At 45.2% G+C, this 21,334-nt stretch overlaps 3 protein-coding genes across 6 annotated transcripts in view; 2 read left to right on the forward strand and 1 right to left on the reverse strand.

Annotated features, from left to right (window-relative positions):
* ADAT1 (adenosine deaminase tRNA specific 1) overlaps positions 1-8,517 on the forward strand; it is a 95,422-nt gene extending 86,905 nt beyond the window's left edge. For 2 of the 4 annotated variants that reach the window (XM_073308402.1, XM_073308395.1), the window contains one exon: positions 2,176-3,890. In XM_073308402.1, the coding sequence (XP_073164503.1) occupies positions 2,176-2,225 (50 nt within the window). In that variant the 3' untranslated portion in view covers positions 2,226-3,890. Of the gene's footprint in view, positions 1-2,175; positions 3,891-8,030 lie in introns of those variants that run through there. The other 2 variants (XM_073308392.1, XM_073308400.1) reach the window with 2 other exon arrangements.
* GABARAPL2 (GABA type A receptor associated protein like 2) lies at positions 24-21,321 on the reverse strand. The gene is made up of 4 exons (XM_073308417.1): positions 21,124-21,321; positions 20,450-20,505; positions 4,791-4,963; positions 24-619 (listed from the first exon to the last, which is right to left on the reverse strand). Exons 1-4 carry the CDS (start codon positions 21,155-21,157, stop codon positions 529-531), a joined length of 354 nt encoding a protein of 117 aa, XP_073164518.1. The 5' UTR covers positions 21,158-21,321; the 3' UTR covers positions 24-528.
* TMEM231 (transmembrane protein 231) overlaps positions 2,619-21,334 on the forward strand; it is a 31,011-nt gene continuing 12,295 nt past the window's right edge. Inside the window, exon 1 of the mRNA XM_073308413.1 lies at positions 2,619-2,887. The gene's annotated coding sequence lies outside the window, so the exon portion shown is untranslated. The remainder of the gene's footprint in view (positions 2,888-21,334) is intronic.

Consider the following 21,334-nt stretch of genomic DNA (forward strand, 5'->3'; position numbering starts at 1 on the left):
AGGACATTGGCCACATAACAGCATAACAGTGTGGGAGGAATTTTTATTGTAGTTATTCCTTAATAGAATTCAGAAAGAGGAACATAAACTCAGTTCAATATGATAAGCATCTTGCTACTGCTCAGAATAACCTAGTGAAGCCAGTGTCCCTTATAATTAATATTTTAATTCTTGTCAAGCTAACACCTCAAACTAAATCCAGAATAAATGCATGTTCCTCTTTTTACTAGTTTTAGTAGCCCAACTACTTGCATCAATATATAAACAATGTAATTAAATATGTGTTCCAGAGGGGTGAGGCTCTGGGAACTTGTAGCCATGAGGACAATGCACAATAAAGGAAAAACCCCCCGAAAAACTCTGATAATTTACCAGTCTAATAAAACAAGACCTATCAATATATTAGGAAATTAATCCAGTTACAAATGCATGATGTGTATGGGAGAAACCTCTGTGGGTGTCATAACGGAAAACAATTGGCTATTTACAAGATACATTGCGGGATGGTGCAGCAGCCAGACCCAGCATTCAGAAGCCAAATGTGTTTTCTCCACTGTAGGCCACATATAAGAATCCATCCTCATCCTTCTCCTTCTCATAAAGCTGCCCCATAGTTAGGCTTGAACAAGGGGAAAGAAAAAGAAAACACAATGAGAAGTTGTTCAAGGCAGCAGAGCTGCATATGGTAACAATTACTGTATGGCAAACAGAGAGAAGGGGATACAATGAAAAACAAAGCTCTAGACTAGAAGTGTAAGTTTAAATACATGAATGAGAATATCTGAAATGCTACTGATTCCAGAGAAACACAGCAGCCATCCACATCCCTTAGTCATCACCAATATCCCTGATTGCTTCTGAGGCCAGATGTTTTAGCACTGGCATTCATAAAGAATTTCTGGGAATCTGCAAAATGCTTGGATTTTTACTGTTAAGTTTGTGGAGCTACACAAATGCATTTCACAAATGTAGATTTTAGTAGATGCTGTTTGAGGCCTAATGCACTGGTATATTTACAGTCTAGACAGGTTGAAGTCTTGGGATGTCATCACTTTTAGTGGGATCACACCCTCAATAGCCCACTTCTATTGTTGTAGCTGAAGCAACATCACCACCTAGATTTAAGTTTGTGTGAACGTTTCCATTGATAACTCCCCTTCCCCATTCCAGTGTTCAGTTCATACCCTGTTGGACTAATTTTCAAGGCCCAGTCTGTATCAAAGGTGAATTTATTTTGAAAGTTTGTGCAAAAAATATTTCAAATTCAGCCACTTTAAATGAGAGGTTGGGGGAATGAACACCTATGATAAAATAAAGAGAGACTAATCTAACTCTTGCTCCAAAATGTCTGAGGGTAGCAAGTTTAAATTTGGCAGGAAACCAATCCTCATTGACGAGAAGGACCTTTTCAGTGTCCATGTGAAAATACATTTTGATTTGACCATGTGATGAAGGCTTTAGACTCATTTTATGCAGTTCCAATACTTTGGGAATACCAACATTCCAAAGAAAGGAAGGTTGCACTCAGCATGCACGTGTGGTTAACCTCACTGCATATGATGGAATTAATCTGCTAGAGGGTGCGTTGAAGAAGGTAAGGCTTCTATTATACTCTGCCTCATTCACTGCAGATGGTGTCTGTAGTAGTCATGTCTCATTAATTGTACAGTGAGGTAAGAGCATGCCCTATATGCCATCGTCCTAAGTGTGCACCTTGTATAGAACAGGCTGCTCTGGTGCTGTCTAGCCAAATAGTTCCAGATGCTGCAACTTGTGTTTAATGACATTTTGTAGGTGTTTGTTGAATATTAAGTGATCTTTAAAATGAAAAAAAAGTCCTGTGACCTATTATGCTGCTTTATGATGTATAATGGCCTGAAAGATTTGTCAAAAAACAGGTTTTATTTCCTGTTCGTTGTTTAAATTGGACAGTCAGTTTTGTGCCCCTGCAGGTGGCCTGAGGCACTGTGAGATTGTGTTATCACAAGAGAGGAGTAGCTTGTGGGGGGAATGGATTTTCAGTGAAGCTGTTTGGCTGAGCATGTGAAGCCTTACACTCACTTGACAGCATTTCTCTGTTTGAAGATAACACTATGACCCCTGAATGCCACATCGCATCAATAACATCTCAAGGAATGTGCTGCGCAACAATGAGTGGAACCTTTTTCATTTTAGTGGGAAGTACAAAACAGGAAAGGGGAAATGGAGGACACATGAGCACCTAGCCTGTGGTCAGTAGAACCAGCAGATGCATCCGATGAAGTGAGCTGTAGCTCACGAAAGCTTATGCTCAAATAAATTGGTGAGTCTCTAAGGTGCCACTAGTACTCCCTTTCTTTTTGCGAATACAGACTAACACGGCTGCTACTCTGAAACCTGTCAACCACCTCTGTAATTGTCTACAAATCAAGGAATCAGTTGAGGCAGCCAGTAACACATTCCAGTCTAATACCACTCATTTTAACTCTGCCCATCCTCCCAACTGTTTCAAAATGTTGACACTCAGAAAAAGAAAAGAGAAGAAAAGAAAAGAAGAATAGTGGAGGGAAAGGGGGGATGGGAGGTAGTGGGGGTGCACACAAAAGCCCCTGGCATGGGGAGAGAATTGGGACCCTGACATGGGGGGAGAAGTGAATAAGGGGATGTGATGGGGTGTACCAGGCCCTAAGGCCCCCTGCTGGAGGCCTCGCAGCCCTACCACACCCCACCCCAGGAAACAGGAGTCCTCCAGGCTGCAGAGACTGCAGGGAAGCAATTAATCAGATCCCAGCAGGCTCATATAAAAGGAGCTGCTTGACAGAGCAGATCAGTTGCTGACTGGAGCTAGGGAAGTAAGGATGATGCTTGTGGCTGGCTCCAGGGACTCAAGAAAGATTTCAGCCCTAAGGTAAGGGTGAAGATGCTGGGGCCATCATGTGGGTGTTGCAGTGAGTCCTTTAAACAGAGAAGTAGCTGGGTGGCACAGAGGAGGCATGTGGGGAAATGGAGGAATACAAGGAGCCCCCTGCTATGTGCAATGAGCTTGACCTACAGAAGCAAGGAAGTGTGTGACCCTCTAGTTAAACCTTGTTTTTTGTTAACATTTGGGCAAAAAGATGCCTTTGTTAAAGAGTCAACATTCTTGTCCATCTAGTTAATATGTGAAAGTTAACAACTCACGTCTGAGATACACACCCAAAAAGATGTTACTGCAATACCAGGAAGATCAGACTTGAGTAACCAAGCAGGAAGGGAAAAAAAATCCCTTTCAGGCCCTCATACACAATAAAGTAGCAAAAGGGGGGAGGGGGGGGACACAACACGCAATTTTTTAAAAAATCCTTTGCAGATTGTCTAAAGAGACCATTAAGGTTGCATGGTTTTAAGCATTCAAATATCAAGTAATGCCTTATCTCTGCCATGTTAGTAAGTAACATGATTATACTGCATTATTTGAGAAACAGCATGTAGCTTCTGCTACAACCTTTGGTGCCTATGTAGTATCTGCTACTACAATGTATCATTCTGTGTACACCAGACAGCCAATAAAATTTATTTTTATATAAAATGCATAGTGAATAAGACAAGGGGCCATTCCCTTCATTCACTTTGCACCCTACAAGATTATAATTCTGCACTGTATTATTTAAGAAAGTAGGTGTCTGCATCATAATGATTCATACATACCAGGGGCAGATTTAAGGGTTGTTCCAGGAATCCTGACTATGGTATTCACTTTTGAGCATTTAATCATGCAACCTTAACATTCTCAATGGAACTTTGACTGTTGGTATCATGCTTGGTGCTGTAGAGAACATAGAGTAAGCACAGTACTTGCTCCAAAGAAATTAAAGTCTAAGAGGATTTTAGTGATCCTCGCCCCTGGATACTAAAATGATTCCTGAACTCTTGCTGAAGTGCTGTCCACTTTGTTAAACTTCCTTTCTTGGCAAGAAGTTCACCATCTATGTCTTAGACACCTAACATGGCATTTCAGTAACCTTCCCCACCACCCTTCCCTGATGCATGTCGCAACTGAGTTGCTTTACAATCATCTTTTCTTCCAGCTTATTCTTATAAATAAGATGGGGGTTTGTATTTTGCCAGCATTTAAATAAAATGAGAAAAATTAGAGCAATGATATTAAAATAGCAAACCATTCTTCCTTTACTTCCTCAGCGAGCTGCTCCTCAGTATATCCTATTGAGGGGGTTAACACTAACATCATAGCAGAATGCGGTCCATCAGGCTTATGCAGTGGTGCAAGCAGAATTCATTTCTTACCGGCATGCTGCCCTCCTGGGGGGGGCACAAAGGGGAGACATGTGACCTCCTCACATGACTTTCTCCCGCTCCCAGCTCAGGGCCCCTGCGCTCTCCCTATACCCTCACCATGATCCATCCCACACTACCTGGGGGGAGGGGCTCTGTCCTCCTCCCACTGTGTCAGAGACTTCTGAACCGCAGGGCTCTCCGGAACTGCAGCAGCGAAAAGAGCAGAACATGGGGCCACTCCTCCGGTGCAGTTGTACCACCCCCAACCCTGTCCTCTGATGTGGCTGCTGTACAGTCCCCAGACAGGAGATGCAGTTGTGTGGAAAGGCTGGGGGCGGAGCCAGGGGTGGTACAGCCATGCAAGAGGAGCTGCTGGTGTGGGGCCACCCGGCGGCCTCCTGTGTCTTTCTGGTACGGAGTACCAGTTATAAATATCTTACTAGTATGGCGGACTGGACCGGACCGCCATACTTGCACCACTGAGCTTATGTATCTTTAGTGAAATGCACACAAATTCCAGTCTAATGGCCTCTCACCTGGACTGTGGGACAGTCTTGTCTACAAAGAGGAATATTGCTTTCTCAGATGGCAGTTGAATCCTCTTCCTGATGATCCACATGAATTGGGCCACAGTGATGTCAGATGGAACCAGATACTTCCTCTTATCAATGTCAACAATCTGAGAGCCTGAGACCTTTTCCACAATGACCTATTAAAGCATAGATACAAAGATGAGGCTTTTCTGGGCGGATCTAAACAGATTATTTTCTCTCGCTAGGACAGTCTTATAATGCTATGGGCAGGTGGATGTCAAATAGAAGGTGAAATGAATCCATCCTAACTGGATTCATCCCCTCTAGACAGCTCAAAACACCCTGCTCAATGTGCAACAGTAGTCAAAAGAGAAAACAAAATGTTAGTATGCATAAGTAGGGCCCTATCAAATTTACAGGGCATTTTGGTCAGTTTCACAGTCATAGGATTTTAAAAATCATAAAATTCATGATTTCAGCTATTTAAAACTGAAATTTCATGTTGTTGTAATTGTCGGAGTCCTGATGCAAAAAGGAGCGAGAGGTGTGGGGGTGTGTGTCGGGGGTGGGGGGGAGGAGGGAAGGTCGCAAGGTTATTGTGTGGGGGAGGGAAGAGGGGGTGTTTGTGGTACTGTTACCCTTATTTCTGTAAAAAGAACAGGAGTACTTGTGGCACCTTAGAGACTAACAAATTTATTTGAGCATAAGCTTTCGTGAGCTGTAGCTCACTTCATCGGATGCAACCGATGTAGCTCACGAAAGCTTATGCTCAAATAAATTTGTTAGTCTCTAAGGTGCCACAAGTACTCCTGTGCTTTTTGTGAATACAGACTAACACGGCTGCTACTCTGAAACCTTATTTCTGTGCTGCTGCTGGCGGCAGCATTGCCTTCAGAGCTGGAGTGGCGGCTGCTGGCCAGGAGCCCAGCTCTGAAGGCAGTGCTGCCGACAGCAGCAGTGCAGAAGTAAGGATGGAAGGGTCTGGTGTTGCCACCCTTACTGCTGCGCTGCTCCCTGCAGAGCTGGGCCCTCAGTCAGCAGCCGTCACTCTCTGACTGCCCAGCTCTGAAGGCGGCAGTGCAGAAGTAAGGGTTGCCTGGTATGGTATTGCCACCCTTCTGTGCTGCTGCTGGCGGCACGCTGCCTCCAAAAAAGATACAGCAAATACAGAGGATGTTCTGAGATTGGTGACAAAAATGAGGGAATGTGAAAAACCATAAGGACTATTCAGACAATGAGGGGATGTGATAAAGGTATATAAAATAGTGAATGGGCTAGAGCAATGGCTCTCAACCACTCCATACTACTGTACCCCTTTCAGGAGTCTGATTTGTCTTGCATACCGCAAGTTTCACCTCACTGTAAAACTACTTGCTTACAAAATCAGACATAAAAATACAAAGATGTCACAACACATTCTTACTGAAACTGTGGACTCTCATTTTTACCATACAATTATAAAAAATAAGTCAATTGGAATACAAATACTGTACTTACATTTCAGTGTATAGTATATAGAGCAATATATACAAGTCATTGTCTGTATGAAATTTTAGTTTGCACTGACTTTGCGAGTGCTTTTGATGTAGACTGTTGTAAACTAGGCAAATATCTAGAGGAATTCCCCCCCCCCCCCAGGGGTATGTGTATCCCTGGTTGAAAACCACTGGGCTAGAGAAAGTAAAGCTTTCCCCTATGGGCATATGTTCCATAATTGTCTACTAAGGTGTTTCTTGTACCTTCTAAAGCATGTGGCACTGTTCACTGTCAGGGACAGGATATGGGTCTAGACCACTGGGCTGGCCTGATATAGCAATCCCTTACTTTTCTCTTACTCAGTAAGCACGGGCCTTTAAGGGTGCATTGAACATATAATCATGAGCTCAGTGATGTAGTTACTCCCTGGAGCCAAAGGTCACAGCATAAGTAAGGGTGTATGCTGAGAAAGTTCTTGCAATTTGATAAAACTCCTTTACACCATGTCTACCACTGATATCCTCTGCAACCTTAGCCTGACCTTTTATCCTAATGCCTCATTTGTTTTGGAGAAGACTGGGGTGCTAGTGATAAATAAGGAAAATGGGTCTAAGCAAAGGCTGGCTTCAAGCCTGTAAACTGTATCTCTGCTTTTATCTTGTTACATTGTAAGGCTGAAGCTGTCTACAGGAATCATTTTGAGGACATTCTATGGCCTCTGTTATGCAGGAGATCAAACTAGCTGGTGATATGATTCTATGATCTGGAAGGGACCTCAAGAGGTCACCTAGTCCAGTCCCCTGTACGCATGGCAGGACTAAGTATTATCTAGACCAGAGGTGGGCAAACTACGGCCCGCGGGACAGTCCTGCCCGGCCCTTGAGCTCCTGGCTGGGGCGGCTAGCCCCTGGCCCCTACCCTGCAGCCACGCAGGCAGTGCGGCTGGCTCTGACTGGGCAGCGAGCTCCTGCTGCTTTGAGCAGCACGGTAAGGGGGTGGGGAGTGGGGGGGTTGGATAAAGGGCAGGGAGTCCCGGGGAACAGTCAGGGGATGGTTGGATGGGGTGGAGGTTTGGGGATGGGGTCAAGGGACAGTTGGATAAGTGTGGGAGTCCCGGGGAGCCTGTCAGGGGGCTGGGGTGTGGATAGGGGTTGGGTGGGGGCAGTCAGGGGACAGGGAGCAGGGGGGTTGGATAGGGGGTAGGGTCCTGGGGGGGCAGTTTGGGACAGGAGGTCCCAGGAGGGGGCAGTCAGGGGACAAGGAGTGGGGGGGGAGGGGGTTGGACGGGTCGGAGGTTCTGAGGGGGGCAGTCAGGGGGCAAGAAGTGGGACAGGATGGATAGGGGGCGAGGACTAGGCTGTTTGGAGAGGCACAGCCTTCCCTACCTGGCCCTCCATAGAGTTTTGCAACCCCGATATGGCCCTTGGGCCAAAAAGTTTGCCCACCCCTGATCTAGACCACCCCTGACAGGTGTTTGGAGATTTGTAAGAGCCAGTTAGATAACGATGGAGATTTCAAAACCTCCTTGGGAAATTTATTCCAGTGCTTAACCACGCTGCCAGGAAATTTTTCCAAATGTCTTACCTAAACTGCCCTGGATGCAATTTAAGCCCATTGTTTCTTGTTGTATCCTCAGAGGTTAAGGAGAACAGTTTTTCTCCCTCCTTGTAATAACCTTTTATGTACTTGAAAACTGTTATCATGCCCCCACCCAGTCTTCTCTTCTCCAGACTAAACAAACCCAGTTTTTTCAATCTTCCCTCATAGGTCATGTTTTCTACACCTTTAATAATTTTTGTTGCTCTTCTCTGGACTTTCTCCAATTTGTCCACATCTTTCCTGAAATATGGTGGCCAGAACTGGACACAATGCTCCAGCTGATGCCTAATCTGCATGGAGTAGAGCAGAAGAATTACTTCTTGGGTCTTGCTTACAACACTCCTGCTAATACATCCCAGAATGATGTCTGCTTTTTATTTTATTTTTTTCAACAGTGTTACACTGGCAATTATACTGTACACTGGCAAAGCTAAGCTTTTACTGCTAGAGCTTGTTTTGTTTGTGGGAGGAGGGGATTCCGATACTGCTACAAAACCCAGCTTTGCCAGCATCGCTCTGTCCACAGTAGGAGTGCTTTGCCAGGACAGCATACCAATATTCCTATACGGGGTAAAGGACTGCTAGCGCATCTATGGCCGGAGACTGGCAATGTCCACACTAGAGCACCTAGGGAGAAAAATTAGTGGGTGCTTAGCACACACCGGCAGCCTTCAGCCAGCCTTCAGCCTGGAAGGTGCTGGGAGGGAGGGGGAGGAGCGGGGATGGAGTGAGCTCGGGGTGGAAAGGGGGGAAGGGGTGGAGTGGGAAGAGGGAGGTGGGGCCTTGGGGGTGGGGGCTGAGGGGGGGCAGGGCCTGGGGCTGGAGTTAAGCACCCCTGGGAAAAATTAGAAGCTGGCACCTGTGTGTAGTCACATAGTGCAGACACTTCCTACAGCAACAGAAGGGGTTTTTCTATCCCTATAGTTAATCCACCTTGCCGAGAGGCTGTAACTAGTTTGATGGAAGAATTCTTCCATTGATCTAGCTGAGTCTATATTAGGGGTCAGATCAGCTTAACTACCTCACTATGGGGTGTGAATTTTTCATACTGAGGGATGTAGCCGGGTCAATCTAATTTTAAGCATAAACCAAGCCTAGCTTACTGTTTAACAGATGATATTTCTAAGTCCTTTAAAATCTACATGCCCAGAAGTTTCCTCTGCCTCATCTGGGCTGTGTAAGTGGCCCAGTGGGGTTAGTGGGGTTGACTGAACAAGGGGTCACTGAAAGTGCATAGAAAGAGAGCGTGAAAGAGAGAGATGGTGTATCAGGCTGTCCTGGCCCCCTGCTGAAGGCCCTGCTGGTCTGCTACACACTGCCCCAAGGAGCAGTGTAGAAAGGAGCAGCAAAGGTGGGTGCTCCTGGGGTCTGCCTAGAGAGGCCTTGCTGGGGCAGCCATCTGGCAGGTTACAGAGACCTGGTCCTCATTCGGCTAAGGGCTAGCATCAGCCAATCAGCTCAATGGGCTCATATAAAAGAGCTGCAGGGACCAGAGAAGCAAGGAAGGGTATGCCTCTCTGGCCACAGGAACCTGAGGACTAGCCAGGCTTTACTGCATACCTGGGTTTGCAGAAAAAGAGGGTCAAAATAAAGGGGGCATGTGAGAAGAGGCCCAGGAAAGTAGGAGCAACAAATTGAACTGAGCAGTATGTGGCTGCTGTTTATAGGATCCCAGAGTTGAAACCTGGAGTAGTGGGTGGTCCTGAGTTCCCGCACTTGCAAAGTGGTGTGAACCATGAGAAGTGGGGTCAAGTCTAACCCAAGCCACAAGAAGGGGACAGAGCTCATTTAGAACAGTGGCCTCCAAACTGGGGTGCGCGTACCCCAGGGGTGCACGAGATGATCCCAAGGGGTGCGTGGCAGCAGGAGCGCCGCCGGACAGCACTCCGCCGTTTTTTTCCTTCGGTGGCAGCTCTGAATGTTCCCAGCTGGTGTTCCCCTCCGTCAGCGGCGTGCCTGCGGCAGGTCTTCCAGTCTTCTACCATCCGTGGTGCGCCTGCAGCAGGTCTTCTTGTCTTTACCCTGGGGGTGCGTGAGCCAAAAAAGTTTGGAGACCACTGATTTAGAAGCCTGAGAGAAGGGCTGAATTCAAAAGGCCCAGAGCTGGAGCTGAAGGCCCTAGTGAGAACAGAGAGGTTGTTCATTTTTTGGACTCTTAGCTATGCAAGAAAGGGTACATTTTGACTATGACCTGGCTGGAGGGCTGAGCCACCGAAGACCCACCAAGCAAGGTCAACAACTGATAGGGGTGCCAGGAGTGGGAAAAAGACCATAGTACTGTACCCAGCCGCAAGTAAACATTTGAGATAAGTGTTCCCTCTATATCAGTGGTTCCCAAACTGGGGTTCATGAGCCTCTGGGGGTTCTCGGGGAAAAAATTCCCTAATGATGGACAGAGCTGTCCCTAAGGACCCTGGGTAGCACAGGGACAGCAGCCTGGAGCCCCTGGACTTCCAAGAGCTAAGCAGATCAAAGCAAGCATATCTGTCACACTGAGGAGATTTAAACTTCAAGACTCCTTCTAAGAAATGGAAAGGGAGGTGGATATTTTTTGCTGTTTTTAAAATTAAATAGGCAGCTAGTATTGTTTTTAAAATTATTATGAAGAACAAGTTTAAGCTTTGTTGTAACATGTGTTGTTTGCCTGGACTGCTCAAGACCTGAATGATTGTGTAGGAGGAACTTTGAGTTTGCTTCCTAAATACTTTCATATTGTTTCACATCTGTAGGTAGTACTATTGGTGAAAAGGAATGGGGGTTATAGTGGATTACAAACTGAATGAGTTGTCAATGTGATGCAGTTGCCAAAAAGGCTATTATCTTTCTGGGGTATATTAATGGGAGTGTTGTACGTAAGATCAGGAGATAACTGTCCTGTTCTACTTGGCACTGATGAGGCCTCAGCTGGAGTACTGTGTCCAATACTGGGTGCCAGACTTCGGAAAGATAAGGACAAATTGGAGGGAGTCCAGAGGAGGACAACAAAAAAGATAAAAGGTTCAGAAAACCTGACCCATGAGGAAAGCTCAAAACAACAGAGTATTTAATCTTGAGAAAAGAAGACTGAAGGAGGACTTGATAACAGTCTTCAAATATTTTAAGGGCTATTTATAAAGAGGAAAGTGATCAATTGTTTTCAGTGTCCACTGGAGGAAGGACAAGAAGTATCAAGCTTATACTGCACCAAGGGAGATTTAGATTAGATATCAGGAAAAACTTTCTAACTGTAAGAAAAATTCAGCTCTGGCACTGGTTTACGAGGGAGGTTGTGGAATCCGCATCACTGGAGGTTTTAAAGAACCGGTTTGACAAACACCTTATTAGGCATGGTCAAGTTTACGTGGTCCTGCCTTAGCACAGGAGACTGGACTAGATGACCTCTTGAGCTCCCTTCCAGCCCTAAATGTCTATGATTCTATCTGATTCAGCCGAAGCTGCCACTTTACACTCCCACAATCCTCTTATGTAGCAAAGGGTGGTACAGAGCCCCTTCTTTCTTTAATAGCCCCCTGAAATGGGGTAGGGAATCTCTGGCTCCTATCCTCTCCCCCTTTTTGCCTCCAGCTGATACATGTGGTAAGCAATGGGATGAGAAGCACCTTCCCTCCATAATCCATGGCATACAAAGCCCTGTAGCACAGAGGAGCCAGGAGGAGGGCAATACTGGTAGCTGAGTGATGATGAGGTCTGTGGAAGAGCTCACATTTTCCCCACACAGATGCACCTCAACCATGCCACCATCCTTACCATATTACTTAAAAAAACTCTAGGGAATTTCACTGGCCCAAAACTTCATTATTGCAGAGTTAAGGTTGACAATCAGTTCCTTGTACCCTTCCAGAATGTCAAATGCCCCTATAGAGAGACAAGATGGGTGAGGTAAAATCTTTCATTGGACCAACTTCTGTTGGTAAGAGACAAGCTTTCTCTCTCACTAACAGAAGTCAGTCCAATGAAAGATATTATCTCATGCACTTCTGCTCTCTAATACCCTGGGACTGACACAGCTACAACTACAGTGCATACAAACGTCCCTCTGATGAATCTTCTGTCAACCAGGAAATACAGATGTGATGTGCACACCAGCCCCACGCTGCAACCTTAACTCTGCCCACTGAGCAATGCCCAAAACTACCCCTGACAGACATCATACCACTCTACCTTATCAGATAATATGGAGTACGGTTGGAACAGAGCACGAGTACGGTAGGAAAAGTCTAACAGATCTTGTCTTCATTAAAGCAAAAGTTATGTTTAGGTCAGGCATAGTGAACACCAGCTAACTGTGCTATGCTCAACCACTTCACCCAGTTACCAGATGCTAGCACTCCTTGGCCTTCATTCTAAGGACTCTCTGGAACATCACCTACATTTACCCCAGCACTGTAACGCACTGTTACAAATACTACCCGACTGCTAGAAATCCTCACAAGAACAGACCGTTGTGCTCCACTACTTACTTAACCTATATAACTCAATACAAAAACAAGGGACCCATGATTCCCCCTGCCTCCCAGTACAGATGCACCTCTGATATTGCAGTATGCGCTCTAGCAACATAAGAACCTGCATCAAGTAATCTCCACCCCAGTTAATACTGATACTCTTAAAAAGTCAAGAGCATATGGAGTGCAGGCATGTGAGAATATCGTTGAGGCATACCACAGCACAGAAAATGGTGCATTTACTTAGTCATTTTTCATATCTGCTTATTACACAGCAGCTCTGGATAGGGTGACCAGACGTACTGATTTTATAGGGACAGTCACAATATTTGGGACTTTTTCTTATTAGGCACCTATTACCCCCCCAACTCCGACCTGATTTTTCACACTTGCTATCTGGTCACCCTAGCTCTGGATGATCCATACTTAGTTTTTTCCTAGTGGCTATTGCAAGCTCTAGGGGTGGGAGAGCTAGGGTTGCAGAATAAGGCTGGTGTGCACATTAAATACGTATTTCCTAGCTTTCAGAGGTTTAAGTATAGGGCCATTTGACATTTGGAAGGGTATGAGGCACTACTGGTTAACATGAACTCTGCATTAATTGAATTTTTGGGCAGTGAATAGACCTTTATGATTAGTTGCTATCCAGTGGCAGATCCAATGGAGCAGTAACCCCAAAAAGATTTTACAGAATTAAAGTTTTCATTTAAAAAAGCTGGGGAAAAACCCTACATGTCTTGGCCTTAGGATTGCAAGGAATCTTCCAGCTCTGGTTCCATCAGCACTACAGCTGTATCAAAGCCAGCAAATGGGTACCGGGCAGGGTGAGGGGTGTTCTGCTCTAATAAGGTTTCCTGTAGCATGGTTAGGACAGCAATTATCATATAGAAATGCATTACTGACCAAGTTGACAAAGAGCACCATTTAAGTGTATTGTTATATCTTAATATTGTTGGCTGCACTGAGGTTATAGGATAGTGAAGTCCACTAAATATAGTATAGTGCACAGCTATATATGTGGGACTCAGCTGAGGCTGCCACCCCTTTCCCACAGCATCCACCAGACCCAGAACTGTGCAGGGGTGAACCTCCATCTAAAGGAACTAGGACCAACATGGCATACCCCCTTCTCCACAGCAGAAGAAAGGCCATACAGGGCCAGACCAATGGTCTATCTAGCTAGTACCCTGACTGATGCTTCAGAGTGAATGAACAAAAGAGGTCAATTATTGAGTGAATCATGCAGTCCAGCTTAGGGACACCCAGAGCATGGGGTTGTGTCCCTAACCATCTTGGCTAATAGCAACTGATGGACCTATCTTCCATGAACAGATCTAATTCTTTTTTTAACCAAGTTATACTTTTGGCCTTCACAACTTCCCGGCAACAAGTTCCACAAGTTGACCATGCGCTGAATGAAGAAGTACTTCCTTATGTTTGCTTTAAACCTGCTGCCTCCTAATTTCATTGGGTGACCCCTGGTTCTTGTGTTTATGTGAAGGGGTAAATAACACTTCCCTATTCACTTTCTCTATAGCATTCATGATTTTTTAGATCTCTGTCATATCCCCATTGAGCCAGCTCTTTTTCCAAGCTGAACAGTCCCAGTCTTTTTAATCATTCCTCATATGGAAGCTATTTCATACTCCTAATTATTTTCATTGCCCTTCTCTACACATTTTCAAATTCTAATATTATTTTTTGAGGTGAGGCAACCAGGACTGCATGCAGAATTCAAGGTGTTGGCATACTATGGATTTATATAGCGACACTATGACATTTTCTGTTTTATCTATCCCTTTCCCAATGGTTCCTAACATTGTTAGCTTTTTTGACTGTCGCTGCATGTTGAGCGGATGCTTTCAAAGAACTATCCACAATGACTTCAAGAACTCTTTCTTTAATGGTAACAGCCAATCTAGAACTCAAAATTTTGCAAGTATTTGGGATTATGTTTTTCAATTTGCATTACTTTTCATTTAACATTGAGTATCATATAACACTGTGTCACCCAGCTTTAGTGAGATCCCTTTGTAACTCTTTGCAGTCTGCTTTGGGCCTAACTATCTTAAGTAATTTTGTATCATCTGCAAATTTTACTGTTTACACCCTCTTCCAGATTATTTATGAATATGCTGAACAGCACAGGTCCCAGTAAATATTTTTAGGGGCACTTTCCCCCCATATATTCCTACCCTTTGTTTCCTCTTTTAACCAGATACTGATCCATGAGAGCCCCTTCCCTCATATCCCATGACTTATTATTTTGCTTAAGAGCCTTTGGTGTCAGAGTTTCTGAAAGTCCAAGTACACTGTATCGACCAGATCATCCCTATGTGCTTGTTGACACCCTCATAGAATTCTAATAGATTAACGAGACATGATTTCCCTTGTGACTGTGGCTTGGTACTGAAGTTAGGTTTACTGGCCTGTAAATGCCATGACTGCCTCTGGAGCCTTTTTAAAAAACTATACATTACATTAGCTACCTTCCAGTCATCTGGTACAAAGGCTAACTTTAAGAAATAGGTTATATACCACAGTTAGTAGGTCTGGAATTTCATATTTGAGTTCCTTCAGAACTCTTGGATGAATACTGTGTGGCCCTGGTCACTTATTACTGTTTAATTTTATCAATTTATTCCAAAACCTCCTCTACTGACATCTCAATCTGGGCAAGTTCCTCAGACTTGTCACCTAAAAAGAATGGTGCAGGTGTGGGGACTTCCCCTACATCCTCTGCAGCAAAGAGCAATGCAAAAAATTAATTTTAGCTTCTCCTCAATGGCCTTGTCTTCCTTGAATGCTCCTTTTGAATTTTGAGCGGCCAGGGGCTCCACTAACCATGTGGCAGCCTTCCTGCTTCTGAGGTACTTAATTTTTTTTTGCTGTTAGTTTTTGTCTTTTGCTAGTTGCTCTTAAGATTCTTTCTTGGCCTGCCTTATTATACTTTTACACTTTACTTACCTGTGTTGATGCTCCTTTCTAGTTTCCTCGCTAGGATTTGACTTGTAAATTATGCATTTTTGCCTCTAACCACCTCTTTTACTCTGCTGTGTAGCCATAGTGACATTTGAGGTGCTCTTACTGTTGCTGTAGTTGGTTTTTGTATTTTTATTTGGAGTATACATTTAGTTTGAGCCTCTATTATAGTGTTTTTAAACAGTCTCAATGCAGTCTTCAAGCATTTCACCCTGGTGACTGTTTCGTTTAATTTTCTATTTGCTAGCTTCCTTGTTTTTTGTGTAGTTCCCCTTTTGAAGTTAAATGCTACTTTGGTGGGTTTCTTTGGCATTTTCCCCCTAGAAGGATGTTCCATTTGATTACATTATGATCACTTTTACCAACTGGTTCAACTATATTCTCCTCTTGGACCAGATCCTGTGCTCCCCTTAGGACTAAATGAAGAACTGCCTCTTCCCTTGTGGATTCCAAGCCAAGATGCTCCAAGAAGCAGTCACTAATGGTGTCTAGAATTTTCATCTCTGCATCCCTTCCTGAGGTGACATATACCCAGTCAATATGATGATAGTTGAAATCCCTCACTATTATTGTATTTTTCTGTCTTTGTAGCCTCTCAGATCTCCCTGAGCATTTTACAATCACCATCACTATCCTGGTCAGGTGGTCAGTAGTATATTCCTACTGCTATCCTCTTATGGTTCAAGCATGACATTTCTAACCCTAGAAATTCTAAGGTACAGTTTGATTCATTTAAGATTTTTTTTTACTTTGTGACTTTCTTTCACATGGAGTGCCACTCCTACCCAAGCAAAACCTACAGTCATTCCTATATATTTTGTATCACTGGTATCACTGTGTCACCCTGATTCTCCTCATTCCACCAAGCTTCCACAATGCCTAGTATATGAAGATCATCATTTAATGCCAGGCACTCTAGTTCACTCATCTTAGTATTCACACTTCTAGCATTTGTATATGAGCACTTGTACATCTTGTCAATGTAAGCATGGAGAAAGAAATTCTAGCGAGGAGCCAGCCAGAGACTCATGGTTAATGGTGAGACATTTAAAGTGTTGTTGGGCTTTAGAGCTAACACCCCAATAAAATAAATAGGGGTCCGCAGGAGTTCACCTCTTGTGAGTCACTGTTTCTGGCTGGGAAGACTCAGAAAAGCAACATTGTATTGGTTGTACTCAGGTTACATCTGGAAGATCATCTTTGCAATGAAAAGAACTTTTTAAAATGTGAGTTAAAGTCTGGATATGTCATGCAAGCTACATATATACATCAGGGGGAGCAGATGTTCCACACTGCTGTTCTACAAGTTACTGTTCTTAATGCAGGAATCACTAGGTGAAATTTTGTTCTGAATTATCCAGGGGGTGAGACTAGGGGCTGTACCAATGTAGCAGCACGGCTGTAGCCCTGCTAGTGAAGATGCACTATGCCAACAGTAGAGGGCTCTCTGCTCAGCATAATTACTCCATCTCCCTAAGCCGTGCTAGCTCTGTCGGCTGGAGAGCTTCTCCCACTGACATAGTGCTGTCCACAACAGCGCTTAGGTTGATGTAACTTACATCACTGAGAGGGGTGGCTTTTCCACACTCATGGGTGAATTAAGTTATACCAAAGTGAGCGCTAGTGTGTACAAGCCCTAGATGATCACAATGGTCTCTTCTGGCCTTAAATTCCATGAACCTGGTGGGTAAGGTTGGGGAAGAAGGAGGGGAGAGGGGAAGATGGAAGAATGGCCACAGAAGCAAAAGAAAGGAGGATGTTGGGTTGAGGGAGGGTTAGATATCTGCAGATGGAGGAAAGGACCTGCCTAATATTGACCCTCTGCTGTCTGTTCCTCCAAGTACCAGACAAGAACAGAGATGAGCCAGACCTTATAGAGGAAACCAGGGTGTGCTGGAGGGGAGGGGCCTGAAACAGAGGTACCAGTCTCTCTCAAGTGTTTGTATACTGCCCATCATTTTCATATCCGAATGCTGCACAAATATGTTCAATCTGTAGAGTCAGTCCCAGAGTGAGCTTCAGAGAGGATTCTGCTCATTTCTTCCGGTTCCAGAAGCTCTACTTGGTGGTAGGGGAGGATGGGACAGCTAGTATGTGTTACAATGGTGGGCAGAGCTACGGAGAACAAGAATAGCCTAAAAAAGGATCAAGTTTCATGCCTTAATTGGTATTTATGAAAATTGGTTGTTGTTTTTTTAAATTGTGAGGCCCCCAGAATACCACAGCTGGTGGGGGCCCAAGGCTCACAGAAACACCTCAACAAATAACCCAGCTGGGGACCTAGAGGTTCATAGACACCCCCAGCCCTTCTTGGCTCTTAACTAAATTTCAAATACCCAGGTTCAGAATGATGCCATGGGGACCTGCCACCCTTACAAACCCGTTAGCCTGGATTTACAGAGCAGAATATGAATCCATAAAGTCTAGATGTCCTGAACCTGGATCACCAAAACCATAGTCATGCTGTTGTCTCTCTCAGACACAGGACAGGTGCATGAATCAGTAACTCAAATGAATTAATGTTGGGGGTGTTTGTGGCTGAGATGGATCCCTGCACTTTGGACATATGAATGAAGGAAAGTAAAATACAAAAGAGAGAGGAGGACAATTACTCATAAGAATGGCCATACTGGGTCAGATTAATGGTCCATCTAGTCCAGTATCCTGTCTTCCAACAGTGGCCAATGCCAGGTGCTTCAGAGAGAATGAGCAGAACAGGCAATCATCAAGTGATCCCTCCCCTGTCATCACCATAAACTGGGTGGAGTCAGATTAGATTTACTCACCTGAAGCCAGTTGGGTTAGAATTAAGGTTACTCAATTAAATTCAAAATACTTGGTAATACTTGTTGGTATTAACAAGCTATACAAATGGTACCAAAGGTAAGGCCCAGCTGCAGTAGGAATATAACCCCTTAGTGACCATTGTCAGTTATGGATCCCACCTTGCTCACCTTCAGATGCTAGCACAGATGTTACCCCCATGTTCTAGCAGGTGTCAATCATACACTGTGACTTTGCTGACGTGGCCTTTTCCTATCGGGTAAGGGGGCACACTCATGCCAAACACCAGTGTCCAGAACCCACTACTTCTCAAAAAAGTAAGTTCTCTTTTTCTTTTAAATAACAATTACCACCTGCACCCATGTGTCTATTTCAGACTAAATGCTTCTGGGGGCATTTGTGTATTATACAGCACCAAGTCAAATGGCAGTGCTAACTAATTAGTAGTAACTAATACTTAGCTCTTACACAGTACTTTTCATCAGTAGATCTCAAAGCATTACCAATTTTTACAAATGAGGTAAGCATCATTATTCCCATTTTATAGATAGAAACTGAAGCACAGAGAGATAAAGTGATTTGACCAAGCAGGAATAGAGCTGAGAATAAAACTCAGGTCTCCTCAGTACCTGTCTAGTGCTCTATCCATTACACCACATTGCCTTCTAACAGTAATCAATAGATCACTCTACTAGTATAGATAAGGCCTAAAAGATCAGCCTCAGGCTGAGGAGAAATATTTGATATGTCAAACATCTGCCCCAGAGGGCAAGTCAATATGTTTGAGATTTAAGCTTCAATAAATGAAGCATTTGCTGAGGATGGAATGTGCCAATGCATTTTGGGATTGATTCTAGCTATCCTTGGTTGCGGGTTGCCACATATCAGAATACCAGCTCTGACGTCTCTCCTTCTCTCCCAGGGCTGGGTACTAGAAGGTGGTCTGGATAGAACTCTGGTTATCCTTACTCAAAGAGGCAGTTTGGGAGAGGGATACTTGTCAAGATGTGAAGTTGATCACCAGGAGATTGCTGATGGACTAGGGACTGCATACCAGGAGGCAGTTGGATTGGGAGGGGGCAGGTTCAGCTCATCAAGAAGTAGTCAGAGTCGGGAGGATCAGCATGAACTTGAGGAAATTAAGGCAACTGTTAGAATGGAGTTGATGTGGGCTTGAGGGAACAGAGTTAGGGGAAGGAGTAGATAAACAAGATCACAAGGTTGCTTCCTGGGTTGCCTGATGGGGTTCATTCATGCACTGGGACATTGGGGTGGGTCAATATCTGGTACTCAAACAGGGGTGCAGAGGTTTGCTCACAGGTATGTGGCTAGAAGATGTGAGACATGAGGTGTGGTGGTTTAACTCACTAGGACACAGCTAGAGGGGAGTCCCTTACAGGGACATGATCTTAGAGGGGAGGGAGAGTCATCTACTACTAACTGGTCATATGGGCAGCTGCGCAGAAGGGATCACCCACTAGAATCCTGTCAGATTGGGTGCATGCATGGAGAGCTCACCAAGATGTAACCGAGGCATAGAATTTAAGGCCAGAATGGACCACCAGATCATCTAGTCTGATCTCCTGTATATCATAAGTATACAACACCTACAAAACCCAATAAATGAAATTAGATCTCAGTATATACCCCACAGGAGACCAGAGTATTGTGTGTCACAGGCAGAGAATAGGAGGGATCAAAGTGCAGCAGTGCCCAAGGCCCCTGCAATGGCAGGGAAAAGCCTGGACAGAGAAATGAATATGGTACAAGATGGAGTCCGGTGGCACCTTAAAGACAAACAGATTTATTTGGGCATAAGCTTTCCTGGCTTAAAAAACACTTCTTCAGATGCATGGAGTGAAAATTACAGATATAAGCAACTGAAGAAGTGATTTTTTAGCCAGGAAAGCTTATGCCCAAATAAATCGGTTAGTCTTTAAGGTGCCAGCAGACTCCTTGTTGTTTTTTGTGGATACAGATTAACACGGATACCCCTCTGATACATGGTACAAGGTGTCACGTACCTGGATGTAGTCAGGGCATAGGCATATGAGCATGCACAGAGGGTGAATCACTGAGATGTCACCTGTCTAGAGATCAGGCATTGAGGAAGCAGTCATTAGGATGCAGCTGGGTGAGGGCTGCTCCGATGAGATCACTCACTGGGAGGGTGACAGTGCTGGGACCAAAAAGGTGTCCAGAAGGTATTATTTGGGAAGTCAGGGGATGGAAGTTACTTATCAGTACACAGTTGGGGGCAGATGGTTGGAGGGTTGTGTTAACAGCTGTGATCGGAGAGGAAGTTTACTTCACCTGGACAGAGTATCAGGATATGGGGGAAGAAGTGGCATTACAGGATTGGCATGGGTTACTTACTGGCACACGGTCTGGGTATTTGGCTCGGATTTTTGCAGACTCTACACATCTGTGCTCTGTAAACAAAACATTTAATTAGAAAAATGACAACATGGCTCACACCCTGGGCAATGTGAGGTAGACCTAGGAGAAATAGAAGAGATGAAGGAGACAGGATCACGTAGGAGAAGCTCCCCATTTTCTCTTTCCTTCCAGCCCTCTCTTTCATAGCTCCCTATGCTACCTAAGGAACCAAACTCCGGGGTAACATGTAGCATCTTTACAGGAGGAGACACAGTACTGGGGTCCCCAGGGACGTGTCTCTTCTAAAGATCTGCAATGGGTCGGAGATGACTGGGCGGTTGGGGGAGGCGGGTCAGGGCCCTCTGCCTGCGGGGGAGGGGTGGACTGGAGAGAGGGGTAGCCTAGATGGGTATCACTGCGTGTGGCGCAGGGTCAGTGCCCAGTGGAGGGGGCAGGGAGAGGGTGAACTAGGGAGGCCTATGGCGAGATGGTGCCTGAGAGGAGGGCCTTGCTTGCGGGCTGAGAATGGCCCCAGTCTGTGCGTACGGCACCGCCCGAGCTAGGAGCCTGGTGGGACCAAGGGGCGGCGGAGGAGCAGTGGCTCAGGGCCCACGGGGGCTCGGCGGGGTCGGTGAGCCGACCCAGCGCAGCCCCAGGCCCCGCACCCTTACCCAGCGCATGATCCTCCTTGAACATCCACTTCATGGTGCGGGGCCCTGAACGGGGCGAAGCGGAGCCAGCGGGGATCGGTGCCCGGAGGTCCGGCCGGGGGGGTTGGTGCCAGGTCTGGCCAGGCCCGTCACCGTCACAACAACAGCTCAGCGGGCGGGGCTTCCGGCTCACAAGTTCCCTAGTAACCAGACGAAGGGGCGGGGTTTCCGG

Source organism: Lepidochelys kempii, chromosome 12 (assembly GCF_965140265.1).
Source record: "Lepidochelys kempii isolate rLepKem1 chromosome 12, rLepKem1.hap2, whole genome shotgun sequence".
Taxonomy (NCBI): Eukaryota; Metazoa; Chordata; order Testudines; family Cheloniidae; genus Lepidochelys; species Lepidochelys kempii.